We start from the raw sequence: 20,469 nt of genomic DNA on the forward strand, positions 1-20,469 counted from the left end.
GATGTCTGGTCGTAAGTAGAGTGCTTGTCACGTCATTTATGTAAATGCTGAACAGTAGAGGACCCAATACCGAACCCTGAGGAACTCCTCTGTCCACTTCACGCCACCGTGAAGAGGCATCCCCAACTCTCACACACTGACACCGACCCCGAAGATAGGACCTCACCCATGCCACAGTGGAGTTGGAAAAACCTAAGTTTCTGAGTTTGTAGAGTAGAGTAGGATGGAAAATACTGTCGAATGCCTTGCTAAAATCTATTAGGACTAGAACTGTTAGCTCTCCATCATACATGGCCCTATGGATGTCGTCAGTGACTCTCAGGAGTGCAGAGGTGGTGCTATGACCGCTGCGGAACCCCGATTGAAAGTCACCAATCAATCCAGAGCCATGGACGAATGTGCTCAATTGGGAGTGAATAATGATTTCCAGAACATTGGACAAGACGGACAATAAGCTAATAGGCCTGTAATCAGATGGAGAGAGAGGGTTAGGGATCTTGTTCAAGGGAATTACTATAGATGACTTCCAGTCATTAGGAAAAACCGACGTTAAAAGTGAGGTATTGATTAAATGAGTGAGCAAAGGAAGGATGAGAGGAAGGATAATTTTGATACCATCTGCACCAACAGCATTACTCTTTACTCTATGGATAGCCAAGAAGACCTCTTGCTCCGTGACATTGGAGAAGTAGAAATCCTCATTGGGATGAGAATCAGGCAGAGAGTCAAAGTGAGCATGGATGTCAGTGGAGAAATCATTGAGATCATCCAGCGAGTGAGCAACAGTTGGTACCTGCCTCTCCTTGCCAGCCCCATTCTCCTTCAGAGCATGCCACAGAGAAGTTGATGATCGCTTTGAGGAGATCAAGTTTCGGTAAAATGTAGCTTCAGACTTTCTAATTGTTTGCTTGCAAGAGTTTCTCAAACGCTTATAATGATTGAAATCATTGGGGCTTTTTGACGCTCTTGCTTTTTTGCACCAATAATCTCGATCCCTCATCAGCTGGCGTATCTCATCAGTGAGCCATGGAGCAGGATCCCTGGTTATTCTGCGATTTTTCAAAGGAACATGTTTTTCAAAAAGATAGATTATATTGTGATTCAAAATGTTCAACATAACATCAAATTCAAATTCAAATTTCAAATTCAAATTTATTCACACTCATAAATACATATACAGAAACCAAATAGAGTCTAGCTTGACAAATACAACAATAATCCATCTAAAATTTAATAATAGATTGTAAGTAATAGTATATAATATAATAATATATAATATAATATTAATGTGAACAATAACTGCTCACAAAGTGCTTCATGAAGCACTTGTCCGTGAGCAGGAGTTGAGGTTTAATCGGATATAGGAGGAGAAAAAAGCCTACACACACACACACACACACACACACACACACACAAACACACACACATTCAATCACCATCATCAAGTAATTTTATTGATTGATTGTAGCATTTCCTCTCTTTAAATATACTCATATCATGAAATGTAGTTAAAACTGCGAAAAAATGGGAGGAAGAATCACCAGTATAATTTTTTTCAACATAATTCATGACAAGAGAGGGGAAAAAATGAAAAATAAAAGATGAGACATAACAGCGACAAATAAAACAATGTTTGCAGATCAAAGCTCAAAGCAAAGGTTAAACTTTAAAGGAGACAGAAGTAACAACAGTAAAAAGACCATACTACACTGAAATTCATATTCAATAATGTATTAGATATTAGCACCATGTGTTTCTCAGCTTACTACTTTGAATAAGTCTTCTACTTCTAATGGTGAATGAAGCCATAGCCAACTCTTCGTTTGTTTTAGGAATTTCTTGAGATTCTGTAGCTTTCTAATCTCATCTGGGAGAATATTGAAGAATTTAGGTCCAAGGAATAAAAAGCATCTCTGGAAGGTAGTGCTGTTTGGTTTGGGGAGTCTGATTAGCATCCTTGTAGTTTGCCTAGTTATCTGCTGATTTTGTTCAAGATTCCCCATTTGATTCCTATCCCCACTCATTTTATAAAACAAAGATAAAACTTTCAGTACATACATGTATCTGAAAGGTAGAATTCCAAAAAACCTGAATATTGGGAAAGTATGCGTTCGTCTATTAGCTCCAAACATTATTCTAACAATTGATTTTTGTAGGACTATAAGATTTTGCACTTGTTGCACAGAGTATTACAAAACTGAAACCTTTTCAGTATTTCAAAGCCTTTTAAGAAGTGGAATGAGAATGTGATGTTTAAGGAGAGGGATATGGCAACGAAGAACAAAATTTATATTGCTTATATTTCTCCATTAACTCATCAACATCGTTAGTATGGAATATGTGTAGCCAGTCAAGATTAATTGCATCATTTGTGGTAGTTAATATTCTTATAATCTCTATAAGTGATTATTTTAGGTTTAGGCTTAGGCCTCTTGATATTATTAACAAGGAATATCATATAATGTGCAGAAAGGCCTGGAAAAGGGATCTGCCCATGGCATACAGCTGATTTCTTATCAGCAACTGCAATATGATCAAGCAATGTGTCAGAAGTGGATGTATGGTGTGTAGCTTGGAGAGGCAGCAAGGTCATACCATTCGCAAAAAACATAGTGGTCAGTTGTATTTTGTCATGTGTATCAGGTCCAAGTAAGTCAGTATTGAAGTCACCCATGATGTTGTATCAGGTCCAAGTAAGTCAGTATTGAAATCACCCATGTGCCACATGTTCATAGGGCACCATCAGCTCAAGTAGTGATTCCTCAAATTCTGACATATACCCAATATGAGTCGGCCTGTAGCAAACTGCTATTAACATTTTAACTCTGTTACACTTTACCTCAATAAACATGTATTCAGGTCTAGCTGCACGGGAGGTATCAGAGGAAAACTTATGTACAGGCAACAGAGAACGCTTGACAAACGCGGCAACCCCTCCCCCATTCTTGTGTAACCGGTCATTCCTAATGAGCACATAATCCTCGAGTGCAACAAGCCGATTAGGGATTGTCGGTTTTAGCCAGGTTTCAGATATAAGAATGATGTCACAATCTTTGCCCTCGAAAGTGTGTGCCTAAATTCATCTATATGGCAGAGAAGGGATTGCGCATTGACATGAGCGACTTTAAGACGATCATGGAAAGGAGAGACAGCCCGCTTGAGAGAATCCTGCTGTATAGACAAGGTGGCTGCGACGAAGCAGCAAGGCAGAAGAGAGGGGTGAAACGGCGAAACAACAAGATGATACAAAAAAGACACTTACCACATTCATACTGACACACACAAAGAAAGAAATGAGAGAAGAAATATAGAAATCATTAGAGATAACAGAAAATGAAAAAAAAAATCAAGTGAAGAAGTCGAGCGCTATGAACAATAGGATAACGCTGTATTAGATGGCCAAGGCGGTTCGGCTCCATTGATATAAGCATACTAATACTGTTAATCAAATACAAGTACCACAGGAATAGCGAATATTGAGAAGAAAAAAGAAGCAGGAGGCTGATAACTCAATCAAAATACTGTAATTAGCAAAATAATTAGAGAGAAAAAAATATATATATATTTAAATACACATACATATATTAGGCAATAAACTGCATACTGATAAATATAGGTATGAGCGGTAACTTATTTCCATTATGACACAGAAAAATGAGATGATCGCCCTAAAAAACATACATAAACATTTACTAATATAATTATGATAATAATAATAAAAGAATGAATAGTCAAAAATAATAATGATAATAGAAAAGTGGCTCCCTGACCATAGAATCACAAAAAAATAGTAAAATATGTAGCTTCGCTTGCCTATGGAGGAGAATGGAATGTTAGGAATGTTAAGAAAGACCTAGTATTGGCAGGAATTACTGATGATGAAATTAAAAATAGAAATAATTTCAAAACAAAAGTGAACAAATGGGAAATTATTCCAGAGATAAAAGCACCAAGAGTTGGCACAAGATGGAGTGAAGAAAGAAAAGCTGAATTTTCTCAGAGAATGAAAAGCTGGTGGGCGAACAAGAAAACCGCCAAGTCTAATAAAAATCGATGATCATGATTTTATTCAGCGTCTTCCACTTCGGGAGCTCTACGACTAATAATAAAAATAATAATAATAGAAAAGTAAAAAATGTTATCATGTACTCCTGATAAAGAGGTAAACCCAACCGATTAGGAAGAATCAGAACAGAGAATGGAGGCAACAGACAAGTTAGGCGTAGTTATGATAACGGGATGAGAAAGACAACTAAATCACAAACACGTGAACACGTGAAATTCTACTCTTCATTCACACACAGAAATATAATGCAAAAGTAACATCAAGATAATATATATATATATATATATATATATATATATATATATATATATATATATAATATATATATATATATATATATATGAGACTGAATGGAAAGGTTCTGTTGAAGAGAAATGTTATACTCAATAATATTTCATTCATCTAGCCGACCGACAATAAAGAGAAATAAAGTAATAAAATTCTAAGAAAAAAACAAATAATAATAATAATAATAATTATAATAATAATGATAATAATAATAATAATAATAATAATAATAATTATAATAATAATGATTTATTGAATGAAATTAAGTGGACAGAGAGTATGAAATATGAAATCAAATAAATATGCTGTATATAGTGTTGAATAAATGGAACAAATTCAGACTGAATCAATCCAGATCTGCCGAGGAATCTATCAAGGAGATAGCTTGAGCCCACTATGGTTCTGCCTTGCATTGAATCCTCTTAGCCTGATGCTTCAAGAATCTACATATGGTAAAATAGAAGTTTCTAGGAGTCTTAGAGTTTCTCATAGCTTCTATATGGATGATCTGAAGCTTTATGCCAGATCCCCAGAGCAACTGCAGGGTATGATTGAGCTAGTCTCTGCCTTCAGTCAGAGCATTTGCATGAAGTTTGGATTAAGTAAGTGTGCTGTGCTGCATGTGGAGAAGGGTCAAATGAAAATGCAGAGGGATGAACTGAGAGCACTGGATAGTGAGATATCAGAGCTCAAGCAAGGACAGTCATATAAGTACTTGGGACTTTATCAGCATCTGAAAATCTCAAAAACAGAAGTGCTCACAAAAGTGGAAGGTGAATTCCGCAGCAGACTTGATAGGGTTCTAAAAGGAAAACTATCTGCAAAGAATTGCATCAAGGCTGTGAATACTTGGGTGATCCCAGCATTGGCCTACACCTTTGGAATTCTGAAGTGGTCAGATACTCGATTGGAGCAGATTGATAGGTATGTCAGGACAAGGATGACTAAATTCAGGATGCATCATCCACGTGCCTCGGTTGCTCGACTGTACCTACCAAGGAGTATGGGAGGTCGCGGTTTGATGAGGGTATCAAGGTTATGTGTAAGTCAGGAAACGAAGTTGAGATCTTACTTCCAGAATGCTGATTCAGATTTGTTCGTGAAGGTATGCCAGCTGGATAATGGTTACACAGCCCTTGATTTAAGGAACCAAAGAAGTAGCGAGCTGCTATCTGCTCAAGACCTAAAAGAAGAATGGAGGACAAAAGAGTTACATGGACGGTTTTATGGGCACCTTAATTCAGAGCCAATAAGCCAAGAGCTGTCTTGTATGTGGCTGACAGTGGGAAGTTTGTTCCCAGAGACTGAGGGCTTTGTACAGGCGATTCAAGATCAAGTGATAGCAACAAATGCTTATAGGAGGCATGTAATGGGAGACAGGACCATAAGTGACAAATGCAGAATGTGTGCCAGTGCAGTAGAAAGTATCCAACATATTGTATCCGGCTGCTCAGTGCTAGCCCCAAGAGAGTATATGTTGCGTCATAACAATGTGGCAAAAATTGTGCACTTGGAGATGCAGATCAAGTTTGGGAATATTGCAGAGGTCCCCCCTTACTATAACTATCAGCCTCCTCCTCTGGTTGAGTTCAATCACGTCAAGATCTACTGGGATGTCCAAATGATTACAGACAGGCGGGTAGTACACAACAAGCCTGACATCCTGGTATTGGATCAGCTGGAGAAGAGGGCTTATATAATTGATATTGCTGTACCTTCAGATGAGAATGCTCAGAAGACCAGAGGCGAGAAAATCAGAAAATACCAAGAGCTATCATTTGAGCTGAAGGAAATGTATGGGCTGAATACAGTGAGAGTACTTCCAATTGTAATAACAGTCAATGGCCTGATACTCAAGTCGGTTGTGGAAATATGTCGAAGTATTGACTTGGTAGACGAGGTGCTGAAGAGAATGCAAAAATCTGTCCTCCTTGACACTGCACGTATTGTGCGCAAGTTCATAAAATAGTCAGTGTTATAAAGATGAAAGGAAGGTTGCATTAAAGTGCCCCTTCTTTGAAAATATTTCCGCAAGAGCGTGCTTATAAAAGGGATAATAATAATAATAATAATAATAATTATTATTATTATTATAATAATTAATGATTTATTGAATGAAATTAAGTGGACAGAGAGTATGAAATATGAAATCAAATAAATATGCTGTATATAGTGTTGAATAAATGGAACAAATAAATTCAATTAAATCATATCATTCATGGAAATTTATATCTCAAAGCATGAATACATTTTTCAGACATGGTTGGCTGCACTATGCTTTTTACCCTCAGTGTCAGTCCAATAAATGATTCCATCAAAGGACCATACGTTTTTATATCCAAATTTTTCGACCATTGAATTATATAATTGTATTCTTCGTTGTGTTAAGTCCTCCCTTATAACAACGCCAGTACCCTTGAGCTTTTTCTTCTGAGAGAAAACTGCATACCGTTGACGATAGCTAACGAGTTTGACAATGATGGCGCGGGGTCGGGGTGGAGGGGTTTTGGACGCCGCGACGGCCAGCCGACGCCCCACGCGATGCGAGCGTTCGATGTCTTGCAGCTCGATGTTAACACCCAGCTTATCTTTGCAAACATCGATCACCAGTTGATCAGTATCTTCCTTATTTGCTTCTGGCACTCCAAATATGCGAATACAGTTTCTTCTTTGATACTGCTCTAAATTGTTTGTACGAAATTGTTCTCAATACCTGGGATAACAGCCGGTGATAAAGGGCGAGCCGGCTCAGAGGCAGAGCCTTGCTTCGAAGCAGTAGATGTCGTCTGCTGTGGCACCTTATCTTTCACAGCTGATGAGGACGACTGCGATGATGACTATGACTGCTTATCTGCTTTGCCTGACTGAGAACGAGTCACAGTAGTGTGTTTCGGTGAATTCATGATTAATTTTCGTTTTAAAACACAATTTGCAGCCACAACACGAAAGTAACAGGAATTATAAACTGACAATTTTATAAAACAAAGAAAACTGCACACGATGGTACGTATAAAAATTCAAAAATCCAACTTATAACTAACGAAAAGCGTTAAAAAACGAGGAGCTCGAACCTGACACAGCCTCTACTCGGAATCTATCATTATTTCTCCCAAAAGGGAGAGATCTAACTATCAGAAGGGAGTGATGCTTTTTAAATGAGATGCTTTTTGTGGCCCAATCCATGGTGATGATAATTAACAAAATGGGCAGTAAAACTCCCACTAAATAAGCAAGGATAGTATAATTATACTTCTAGTCGGCAGGCTCGCATCGCTCGCCTTGTCCGTCTAGTCAGGGGGCTCCACCCCTTGGACCCCGGCTGGATCTTGAGCTTGCTTCCTTACGTCTAAAAGTCAAAAGAGACTTTCAGGCTCCATTGATTCACCAGTTTCATTTGAATTATGTAAAATGCAGGGTTACAAAAATCATTATTTCTATTAGAATTAATAGATATTCAGAGTTAATTCTTAGAGACTTGGATAAGATATTATAAGAACTATTGTATTCCAGTCTAATAGTTCTTTGAAATTTGAAACAGGAATTATGTGGAGAACTTAACAAACATCCATATCTAACCCTCTGAAGTATGAATTTACTTGAGAAATGTAGACACATGCATTGAAAACTCAATGAAAAACTTGTGAGAAGAAACCATTTAACCATTACTTAAGCGAAACCTGTATACACTTCAATGTTTACACTTTCAAGTTCATTTGTTCCTGAAAACTCACTCGAAACCCAAAAATGTTTGTCGGACCTGAGTACCAAATTTGTTCAATTTATGTCTATAAAATAATGAAGAAACTGAAAAATTTAGAAAAACGTCAATTTTGAGCGTATCTTCCGTGAAATATTTGAGTCCTCTCAACATAAGATATTTAGACCCTAGGTGAGCTTCTGTACCTAATTTAACGTTTTCTGTCAATTTAGAAGCTGTTAAAACACAGAAAAACTATAAAAAACAAGTTTAATTGACGAAATATTGAAGTCCACTCATCGCAAAATTTCAAGCAAAAAAAATACATGCCGATTTTGGGCGTAGGTATTTGTGTTATTAAAAAGCTCTTCTAATACAACAATTGAACACCTCAGATAAACCTGTTGATGAATCAAATTCGAACATATTTTGTTGATTAGTTTTTGAAAGAGATGAGAAAACGCAGAAAAATACTGGAAAACGCTAAAAAAACACTAATTTTGGGCGTATCTTCGGCGAAATTAAGAAGCCCTCTAAAAAAACAATGTCTTCACCCTAGCTGACATTCCGTACTTCTGTACCGAATATAAACATTTTCACTCTATTAGTTCTTGAATAATATGAAAAACGAAGAAAAAACGCCAGGGAACGCTGACAAACTTTTCAGACCCTTGCTGAGCTCTTGTATCAAATTTGAACATTAGTTCTTGAGGTCTAGGAAACGTAGGAGAAACGCTCAAAACCTCCGATGTTGGGCGGAAGTTAGGCGTTTTATTCCCAAAACCTTTCCAATACAACATCTTCATACCTCAGCTCTACCTGTGTACCAAATTTGAAGATTTTCATTCTTTTAATTCTTGAAAAATGCTCTATGAGTTAAGTTCTTGATACATTGATCATATCTTTGGCATAATTCTGAAACCCTTTCAAGACAAAATTTTCAGACCCTTGCTGAACTTCTGTATCAAATTTGAACATGATCTGTCAATTAGTTCTTGAGAAGGTCTAGAAAACGTAGAAAAATGCTCAAAAACCGACAATGTTGGGCGGAAATTGAGCGTTATTTCAAACCCCTCCAATAAAAAATGTTTATAGCTCAGTATAGTTTTTTTTAGATTTTGGGCGTATCTTTGAATTTTCTTAAAAATTCGTTCTTAGTGCGTCTCTAGAAGGCCAACTGAACATGCATGACAAATTTGAATGTATTTGGTCCAGCAGATTTTTAGTTCTGTTTTTCATGATTGAGTGAGTGAGTGAGTGAATGAATCCGTGCCATTTTGCCGTCAATCTCAATATTTTACTTATGTCAACACTGTCAATCCCAGTATTTAATAGAGTATAAGAGTATATTGCAGAATTTTAAATAAGATAAGATGATGAGGCAATATTATTAGTCGATAATGTATCACCAATGCAATGCAGCATACTATCTTGATTATTCTTCAAAAAAAATAATGTTAGAACGTCAACAATAGCCTAACAATTCACCCTAACAGAGTGATGAATGCGGAAATCAGAAATGAGGTGACCCAGCATGTCAAACTTTTTCTGGCGAGAGGCAGCAACAAAAACATCAATTAGCGACCAGAAAATCAATCAATTCTACATGTTTTTTATTGTAAATGTTGATTACATATTAGAGAATTTCATCAATGATCGAAATTGCAAAATAAGGTTGAAATACTCAAACAAAAGTGACACTTACAAGATCCGCAGTAGAGAAAAGGTTAATGTAGTTGTTTAGGAGCAGGCTAGATAGCGCTAAGCTCAAATATGACACAAACTGTGTGATACCATAGATGAAGGATAAGTAAGCTATATAATACCTATATTATTCTTGTCTCTGGTGATACTTTATCATTCTGGTTAGCAACCTGACATCTGTTGTTGCTTGTTGCATGTATTGTTGTTGTATTTATTTATTCAATAATATATATATATACAATTACAAATCATTATTCCATACAATATACCTGAGTCAATATGTAAGCTAGAGGAGAGGAGCCTCCACCAAATATGTAACGGTGGGAAAGAAAAAATATATGTAATAGGTTTGGTGGTTGTAATGATAAGATCAAAAGGTGAACAGTTTACTATATAGATATCGGGGCATCTAGCTTCGCTCGTCATTTTTATTTATTGATAAACAGAACACAATTCTCTAAAATTATCGTGTTTATATTTAACAGCTGGCTATACGTCAGCTTATGAATTTCGGGGATGTGATATTTTGATTTTAGAGAACTCTGTCATTGACAGAAAAACTGTAGGCTATTATGAAACAAAACAAGTGTATCCTCTTCACCAGATCAACCGGACTTACTGACAGTCCTATCAAACGAGCTCTCCCCCATAAAGATTATTTTGGGGTATAAATAAACTATCAGTCAATGCCAAACATGACAGCCACCTCGAGTACATAATAATATGTTTCTATATATTGCACGAGTGCACGTTTTTATTAAAATAGAGATAAGCTACAGTCAATATCACGTAACAAACAAATAAACAATCTTTCTGTCAATGACAGATGACTGTTCATTGAATTTAAATTTATATCTCTAAAATCCTGATCAATATGAGATAAATATATTATTATATATATGTCCCATATGACCAGGGGACTGAAAAAAATCAATATCATATATTTCGAGAAATTTAGAGTAGGCCCGTTACATTTTTATTTTGGACGAAGATTTTCATACATGAGAATATTTTTGCGCCGACCAATAATGACAGGACATGAGAGAACGGAAATGTCTTCGAACGAAAAACAGCTAATTGACAGTAGCTTCAAACTAATCATTAACCAATAACAAAAAATAGACTACTGAAAAATTACGAATTTTAATGATACAAAATAATTCAGGGCCGGTTTCCGAGCTCTGGATATTTAAGGCTGTGCAAAGGCTAAAAATAAACTTCACTCCTGATATATTTCGAAGTTTTTCGATCTGTATATCATTAAGCTATAAAAATGGAAAAATTCTTCTCAGGAAAACATTTTTTTTTTCCGATCATTACTTTTTGAGACATGAGCGCCTGAAGTTTGAATTTTTAGGACAGAACAAGTATAATGATCTACTTGAATGAACAGTTAACGCAAGAAACGCGCATCCTTTTCAACAAGGCGAGGACTATGTTCAAGGAGAAGAAGATGGCCTCCGTATGGACAAACGATGGCCATGTGATGGCTGAAAGAAATCCTACATCACGTCTATTCCGAGTCAGATGTCTGCTGGACCTTCCGGACAACACGCTCCCAGCTGCTGACGCCACTGGAGGCGGCGCCGCCCCCGCCGACGCACACGATACAGTTGCTCAACCGCCGCCACATACAATCACCGTCAGTCAATAGATAAGTGCTCAAACTCAAGGTAACAACACAATCAAACTATTTTCTTCAAATTATACATAAACTATTTATAAAAAAAAACTATTTATAAATTCAAGACTTAGTTATAAAGCCGCCAAGCAAGAGTTGTGAGACCCAATCATAGTGCAAAGGAGTAAACCCAGTATAATTGTATAAGTGGTGCCATTAGACTAATAATGATACAACATAAGTAATCGAGTTAACTGTTAATTGCTTTAAAGATACAGGGTATATAAGTTAACATACAGTATAATGATGTATGATATAGTATTGCATTGAATTTTCCCACTTGTGCAGCTTAAAGCTGAAAATTTATAGGAGAGATAGCAAGAGATTTTTCATTAGAAGATAATATTTAGAATTCTTTTCCCTCTTATATATTTGTTTTACTCTGAATACAATGTGAATTATGTCACTTGACAATATTTACTCGTCTGATTAATGAGTTGATTAAAATGATGATAAGGGGAGAGAGCTTCATCGCTGAGCACTTTCTTTTTTATCTCATTTTTGTAATGAATCAAAATAATGGTTAAATAATATATATTTTTATTGTACTATTACTATTTCTGGGAAATCTTCCAATAACTCAAATTCAAAAAAATGTTGTTGCAATAATGTTTGATAGTTTTGTTTTTCCTCTCTTGACAACGAGTCAAATATTGATAATCAGATTCCCTTGAATATATTTTTAGTTCCCTGGTTCTATCTCTGGAAAGTTCTCCATGAGGCTCTATTTTTGTCTATCATTTTTTTTGTGTGCTTGAAATTTTTTAAACTATTTTTGCTACTCTGAACTCCTATTATTTTCTTCACTTTGTATAAATTAATATTCAACTTTCAAGCGGCTTCACATTGTTCTTTTTTCTAAATTCTTAATAATGTGAGCTGGCCGGTGCGCTGACGAGATTCAGAAAATAGTCATGGATAAGGATGATTATCTCGAGCGACCAATTATTGACTGTTTTGAGTTCAATAATATTGTAGATTACAATGCTTTTAATGATACCATTGGTGATTGTCGTGGGTCGAATAGTTTTAGCGTGCTGCATCTAAATATTCGTAGTTACAATAGAAGTTTTGTCGAGCTATTAATTTTATTGCATGGAATCAAAACCAAATATAGCTGTATTATTCTAACAGAAGTCGGGCATAGAGATGATAGTGACCTTGTGAGTATTGAGGGCTTCAGGTTGCTTCGTTCCTACAACAGTATCAATCAGTGTGACGGTATTGTCGTATATATCGATGAATCAGTAACTAGTAACCAGCTGATTGTGGGAGGAGTTGCAACCTGCCTCGCTTTATCTTTCAACTGGGCTAACTGTCAGCTTTTAACAACGGACTGCAGGACTTATTCAGTACTGTGCCGCCGAATCAAAGGAGCTTGAAAATCATTGCCGGTGATATAAATTGCGACATACTGAACCCCAATTTACAAGACAATTTACCTGGATATCTTATATGAAAATGGGTTTGTAGCATGCATTGATAAAGCAACTCGTCCCACAAGCAATACCTGTATAGATAACTTTTCATCTCACTTCCTAAAAACCTCTTTGTTTACTGTTCAATACTGAAGACAGACATAACTGATCACTACATCACATGCCTCAATATCAATTCAAGCGATTCAAAAACAAACAACTCAGATCAAAACAACTATAAGAAAATAAACTGGCCAAATATAACAGATTCCCTTAAAAACGAAACCTGGCAAAGAGTATTAGAATCAACTGATGTAGATACCGCTTCTATCAATTTCAATAGCATTATACTGGAAATATTGGAGAAAAATACAACAACTCATGTTCACAAAGCAAAAAGCAGAAAGTTGAAGCCTTGGATTACGGGTGGTCTTCTGTCATCCATTCGCCGCCGTGACAAACTAGCTAAAGAGGCCAGAGCAAACCCACAAAATGTGTTACTCAATTCAAAATATAAACGATATAGAAATACATTGAAGTCATTAATCAAACGCGCGAAATTTAATTATTATAAAAATAAAATACAAGAATCTAACGGGGACCCTAGGAAATTCTGGGACATTGTTAACGATGTTGCGGGACGGCCTACAGGCAAATCTAAATTTCCCTTGAATGCTTTTAAGGGACTTAGTAAAACTGCACCCCCCTCTTCCGAAGATATCAAACAAATAGGTAATGAGTTTAATAGGTATATGTATGTATTTAATATGTATCAGTCGGTCGCAGGCTGGCTGAGGCTCTCGACCCCGCCGGTCCACTTGAGGTGGACGACGCTGAACCCGCCGCTGATTCTATGTTCCGGCTGCGGCCAGTTACACGGCAGGAGCTTATTGAGGTGGTAGGGAGCATTAAGGGCAACTCTGCGCCGGGCTGGGATAATATACCATCAAAATTTATTAAAAACAATATTGCCATTTTGATTACTCCCTTGCTTCATATAGTTAACCTCAGCTTCAACACAAATAAATGTCCAAAACCATGTAAGATAGCCAAAGTGATACCAATCTATAAATCAGGTTAAAAAAACTTAACATCAAATTACAGACCGATTTCTCTGCTTTGCACCTTATCTAAGATCATTGAAAAATGTGTTAAATTACAGCTTGCTGATTACTTGGAGCGTGAGAAAATAATATCAGATCTCCAGTTCTGTTTTAGAAGGACAGGAGCACGTCTCATGCTGACATGCTGACTGTGGGTCAGTGTAGGACGGTTTACTCTGCCTACGTGCAGTCGTTGCTCCAGTATGGTGTCCTGGCGTGGGGGGGGAATCTCGGCCGCAGCGCTGCATCCACTGGCTGTCACACAGAGATCACTCATCAAAATAATTCTAAATAAAAATATCCGATTTCCTACTGAACAACTCTATACCGAATTTCCTGTTCTTGACATAAGACAAATCTACATTAAAACTCTTCTTATTTTTATCAAATCGTACAGAACAGAATCTTTTACACAGCTGAACCATAATAACCCCACTAGACATATGCTGAATTTTGGATTCAATACACCTAGAGCTACCTTCACATCGGTCGATAACAACCCATTTCGTATTGCTCACCTACTTCATTGCAATCTTCCAATCACAATAAAAGAGGCTGAGGGATGCAGTGTTGCTAACTACAAAAAGAAGATAGTCACATGGTTGCTTGGTATTGGTCGGGAGGCATCAGAAGCCCTCATAAACTCGCCTTATATGTAGATTCTGATTCAAACTCTGTTAACTCTGGTACTGTGATGCAGCACTCTGAACATTATAATAAGTAATTTAAAAACTTAAGGAGATAGGTACTCCAACATAATACTATAGTAGTCTTTAATAAAAGAAACCCACGACATCATGCTCTGTTCATTAAAAAAATTAATGATTTATATTCATTTTTCTTTATATAACATATTTCCAATATTGTAATAGTTAAGTGAGAATAATTTTAAGGTAGAATTCTGCAGAATTTTTTATTTTACAGTTATTATAGATAGGAATTCTTCCCCCACACACGGACCAAGAGTCTATGTGGGGAATAGTTATTTCCTGAAAATATTTATTATTGAATTGTAATGTAAATGTTTTATTGATGTATTTTTTTTATGTCTGCCGAGCAATATTTTTAATTCAGGCCTTCTCTCAAGTTATAATAGTAAATTTAATACGCAATAGACTAGAGTCATTATTGTAAGTGAGTTAGCGAAATAAATTATTTTCTCTCTCTATTATGAACGGCCATGACTTCGAGTTTTCCCAGGAATCTAACGTAAGGATAGTAATGCGCCCCCAGATCAGAGAATAAAGGTAATGTAACGTGTTAAATTTAATATGATTCTTATTCTCTTTCGTGTCAGTATTGTTGATATTTTGTTTGTTTTGAAATATTGTAGTGTTAAAAAAGTGAACGGCGATTAAATCAGGCATGGCAAAAACTTATTGAAGTTTTCCTGACTCTAACCCGTTCGCCTGCATGAATAATTGAAATAGTATAGACTCAGATTCATTTTCTAGATGTGCCGGCCTACTTCAAAATTCTAATAATTTTTTTCAAAATTATTGTTATTTTATTACCTTCATAAAGGTTAGGCACAGATGGAAATAAATTGAATTGAATTGAATTGAATAATTTGAAAATGTGCTTGACTTACCATATATGAAGCAAGGCTAAATGATAAGAGCATTGGAGCATCAGGGTTTTAAACTTTTTGATCTACTTGAATCTACTTGAAATTTCTATCAATTTCTTTCGTTTTTAGGGTTTTTCTGAGACATATAGGAATTTAATTTGATGATTCCTATGTTAAAATTAATTGAATGGAACTAAATGATTGATGAATTAATTTTAATGTTTGAATGACAAAATTGAATTTTTGATGAATATGAAAATAAAAATGTTACAAGTTATAAACAAACTTTACCAGTTGAAAACATCACAGGTGGCGGTGGCAATCATATGATTCGCCACATTACCCCCCTCCCCCCCGGGCAGACGATTTGGCTATCCGAAATTTTGAAGCTCACTTTTTTCCTGGAACAGGGTGGGAATGCTGAGGTGAGTCGTCTTGAAGGATGTATGCTGGAGAACTCAGAGTTGAATGATAATTGGTTGAGTTGAATTATAATTATATTATAGTTATAATTATAATTATATATAATTATATTTATAATATAAATTATAATTAATAATAATAAATAATAAATTATAATTATATAATTATAGTAGAAGTTGATTGGTTGAGTTTGTGGAGTTGATTGGGTGGGAAGCATAGACTTGTGGTCTGTGCAGATAGTGAAGGGATGTCCTTCTAAGAGGTGGCCAAAATGCTGTACCGCTTCATAAACAGCAAGTAGCTTGCGATAGTATACTGGAAGTGTACTAACTGAGTGTTTAGAACCAAGTGTTTCATCCTTCAATGTTTACTCTCCATTCACATTCCTGAATTACATAGTACTGTCATATTTATGCATGCTTCATCAAGAAATATTGCCCTCTCAATCCAGATGTTTGGCGATATTGAAAAAGTGTCTTCTTTTTATTATGTTGTATCCCTCTGGATTTGTTAAGATTTTTATGGTCTATAATTACAACTCTAGTTTTACTATTCATTGGATTACAGTTCAAAGTTTCTGATAGTAAATTTGATTTTTACTCCTTATAAGTGAAATCAGTAGGCTACTCTTGTATAGTCATTCACTTGCGTTTCAAAAGATGAAAATTCTCCCACTTTGATTTTTTAAAATATTATTTCATATTTTAAATCGAGCATAGTAGCTCAAAGTCAGTAATTCCTTTCATTAAAATTTCGAATAAGAAATATTCATGTAAATAATTGAAGTTCAACATTATGAATTGTTCTTGTTATTGAATTAATCATGTTCAAGTAACGACTGTGAAACTAACCACAGTAATAACTGAGAGCACTTTGAAGATGAAAAACCGTTACTCTGAAGTTTCACAAATCACCTATTTTTTTATAAAGTTTTTAAAATACTACCCGTTCAAAACATCGAAAATCTTGAAAATTGTATCTTTCCATCAACATTGTAGACAGTTGCAGCCAGACCTGATAACAGCGCTCACACTCACATTCCGGGACGACACGTCACGGTACGATAGGACAGAAAGCTCTATATTTATTTAGGATTTTTTCTAGACATTTTAAATTGATAAATTATTTATTAATTTTTGAGAAAACATAACAACAGGTCAATGTAACTTACTGAGCGCGAGGTCTACTGTTCACAGAACTACTGGTAATTGTTTGTTTATAAATTCATATTACTCTCATAGATATTGATGTAGGCTAGCCCTATATGGATACTAATCATGTGAAGACAATTGCCAAGGTGACTGTTTTAGCAACGAACGTTTACAAGTAGACAACTAGTTGGAGTTTTATGAGATACCTTAAAAGATGATGTTTTATTTTATTTTTATCTTGTTCAATGTAAACTTTTAATGAATAAAGTGTTAATCACAGAGGACAATTACAACATTGGTGTCGGAAATGAGATTTTTCAAATTGTGCTGAAAGTTTATTCCACAAAAAAAGTTTTGCATGAAAACAGAGAAAGATTAAAAATCGAGATGGAAGCATTCAATGAGTTGGTAAATTTGCTCATAGAAGGTAATTTTAAAGTTCTCCCAAGACAAAATTTCTAGACCCTTGCTGAATTTCTGTACCAAATCTGAACATGATCTGTCAATTGGTTCTTAAGAACGCATAGAGAACGCAGGAGAACGCTCAAAAACCGCGGAGCTTGGGCGTATCTTTGGAATTTTCTTCAAATGCGTTCCTAGTGCCCTTCTAGATGGCCAACTGAATAAACCTGCTAAATTTGAACGTATGTAGTCCAGTAGAATTTTAGTTCTGTTGATTATGAATGAATGTGTGAGTGAGGAAGTGAGTCAATGAATAAGTGCCATTCCGCTTTCATAGATAAGTAGATAATAGATATACTATACAGTACTATGGTACAAGATATCTATACCATATACTATCTGTGTAGTATATATACTATATACACTGTACCCATGGCGATTTTAACGCTCGGTTGTCAAACGCGCTTTGACAAATACGATCACCTATTCACTACAAAAGCGCGCGTTCGATTGAGTGCATGTGTACGTTCCGATATCCAGTATAGTAACTCGTAGCGTGCTGCAAACGCGGTGCTTAATGTGGAAACTACAATCGCCGCGTTGCGCCGACGCTTTTTCAAAGCGCGCGTTTGCATGTGTACGATTCCTTTATGTATGTGTCAAACGCGCGTTTGACAACCGAGCGATAATGTCGTCATGTGTACAGGCCCTAAATAAGTACGTACTACTAAACAGACACGAACACAATAATAATAATAGGGATGCCACGTGTGAACTCTGTTTATGAATGTAAACAAAACTTGATCTGTCATCTCCATCACCAGATGGAGAGTCAGCAAACACTGACGATGGAATCGTCAGCAAACACTATTGATGTTTATTTACTAATTGCATCTCTGGTTTCCGTTGTCAGGGAAAGAAAAGAGTTCAATATATTATTTTAAATCCATGAATTGGTCAGGATCTATGATGGAAAAATTCTGAAAGCAGTTTCGAATTCAACGAGTAAGGCCTCTTTCACACGATAGGCCAGTTTCACACGGCAGAGACCTCGCTCCTGGAATATCATATTACAGAAGATCATATTTCATATTTTGCAGCTCTCCTGTACTTTCACATGGGGATCTTACGAATAAGCCGACAGATCTAACAACTCCGCCGACGTTTGCTCAAAGTATATGACTCATCACTTTTTCTCAAAGTCTAACTTCCTTAAAAATATAGATAGAAGATTTCTGATTTCGGATTTGGATTCAGCGACCCCAAATTCTTTAAAGCGTAAGTCCCATTTTCAAAAATACCCGAAAACAAGGGAGTTATAGCTGTTTTTGATATAGCTTTCCATTATCATATGATTATATAGTACGTACTAAGATAATAATACTCCTGCCTCACAAAGGTGCAGGCAAAGGTTTTAAGAAGTTTTTGAACACCTGAGAAGTTTATACATAAACATTTTTAATTTTTAAAAGTTCTAGTTTTCCAAAAAAATATTGAACTATGAAAAGATGAATCCAAATATGGAATCATAAATCATCTCCACTCATCACCCAATAAAATAGGAGGAAAAGGAATGTTGTACAGTAAAATTCACTGAATTTCAATTGTCATTCAACAATCCAATTTATCAGGTTCAAATCGTTGAATATCACTTTAAATTCCCAGCAATTATTGACTATTTCTTTTTACAATCAGAAAAATCTATTATAGATAGATAGATAGATAGATAGATAAAGAATTTATTGATACTCATAACAAAAAGCACAATTACAATTCCAAAGCAATAACAAAAATTCAATTGGCATGGCACATGCCGTCAGCCAGAGTTGGTAGTTTATCTGTATCATATCATATAAATTTTTCGATAAGCTGATTTCTCGAAATTCTAAATTATTTCGGACAACATCTTATCGATACTCTCTATGCATTCAATCGCTCCGAATGAAAGCTATCAGCTTGAAAATGTGACCTGTGTGGTCACGAAACCATGGTCGTGTACCAAATTAAAGTGTAGAAAACTGACAACATCTATGTGTTTTTATTTCATCATGAAAGCTATCAATTTTAGAAAAGAAAAATTCATCATCAGACCTTAGCGCATCATATAATTATTCTAAATGGCAGCAAGACTTCTCAAATCATTCACCCAATAAATACATTTAGTTTGATTTGCATGTATAAAAATGAGAAAGAAAGACACAACAAAATAAATAAATGTATACAACTGTATCTCTAATTACATAAATTACAATAATTCTACGGTACTATAAATGTCATGGGATATAACCCTCATGTTGTTCTCAGTAATTGAACTCTGAAACCAATTGCTCCCGATACTTCAAAGCCTCGTCAATATAGCCCACCAATCTTCTCCAGTTTTCACCATTCAGATATCTAAGTATAGTTTCCTCTTCTATAATCCAGCGACTGAACCATTTCATCCGAAACTCTCCCAGTACTGTGCATCGACCCAAGAAGTGGCATGTGTCTTCTATCTCCCTGCTATTGCAAAGTGAACATATATAGCTGTTATCATTCCTATCTACCCTGAAATTCAGAGGTAACAGGGACCCTCTCACTCTGAATATCATACTGATAAAACGTCTCTTGTTTTCGTCATTAATATAATCTCTTCCAATTGTATGCGACGTTCTTAGTCTCTGATACATTGAGTGGAACTGCGAAGTTGCGGCCCTATTCCACCAAGTTTCTATCAATCTGTCACGTATCCGTTCAATGATAATTTCACATCCATTTCTCCATAAACTCGGCTGGGTCACTGGATCAATCCAGTCCATATTGTATTGCACATACAAATGTTTCCAATCCTTGTACCATCCACATTTGCTTTGCGCCATCAATCTTGTTATTCTTCCTGTGAATCTGAACTCAGGTAGGTTTATAGTCTTTACTATATACTTCACATTCATTCTCAAAGTATCTAGCCATAAGACGCCCTCCCCACT

At 35.8% G+C, this 20,469-nt stretch overlaps 1 protein-coding gene across 1 annotated transcript; it reads left to right on the forward strand.

Moving 5' to 3' along the window:
* Positions 1-4,853: 4,853 nt before the first annotated feature.
* LOC120354678 lies at positions 4,854-6,323 on the forward strand. Its single transcript, XM_039442080.1, has one exon. It carries the CDS (start codon positions 4,854-4,856, stop codon positions 6,321-6,323), a length of 1,470 nt encoding a protein of 489 aa, XP_039298014.1.
* The last annotated feature ends 14,146 nt before the right edge of the window (positions 6,324-20,469 follow it).

Source organism: Nilaparvata lugens, chromosome X (genome assembly GCF_014356525.2).
Source record: "Nilaparvata lugens isolate BPH chromosome X, ASM1435652v1, whole genome shotgun sequence".
NCBI lineage: Eukaryota > Metazoa > Arthropoda > Insecta > Hemiptera > Delphacidae > Nilaparvata > Nilaparvata lugens.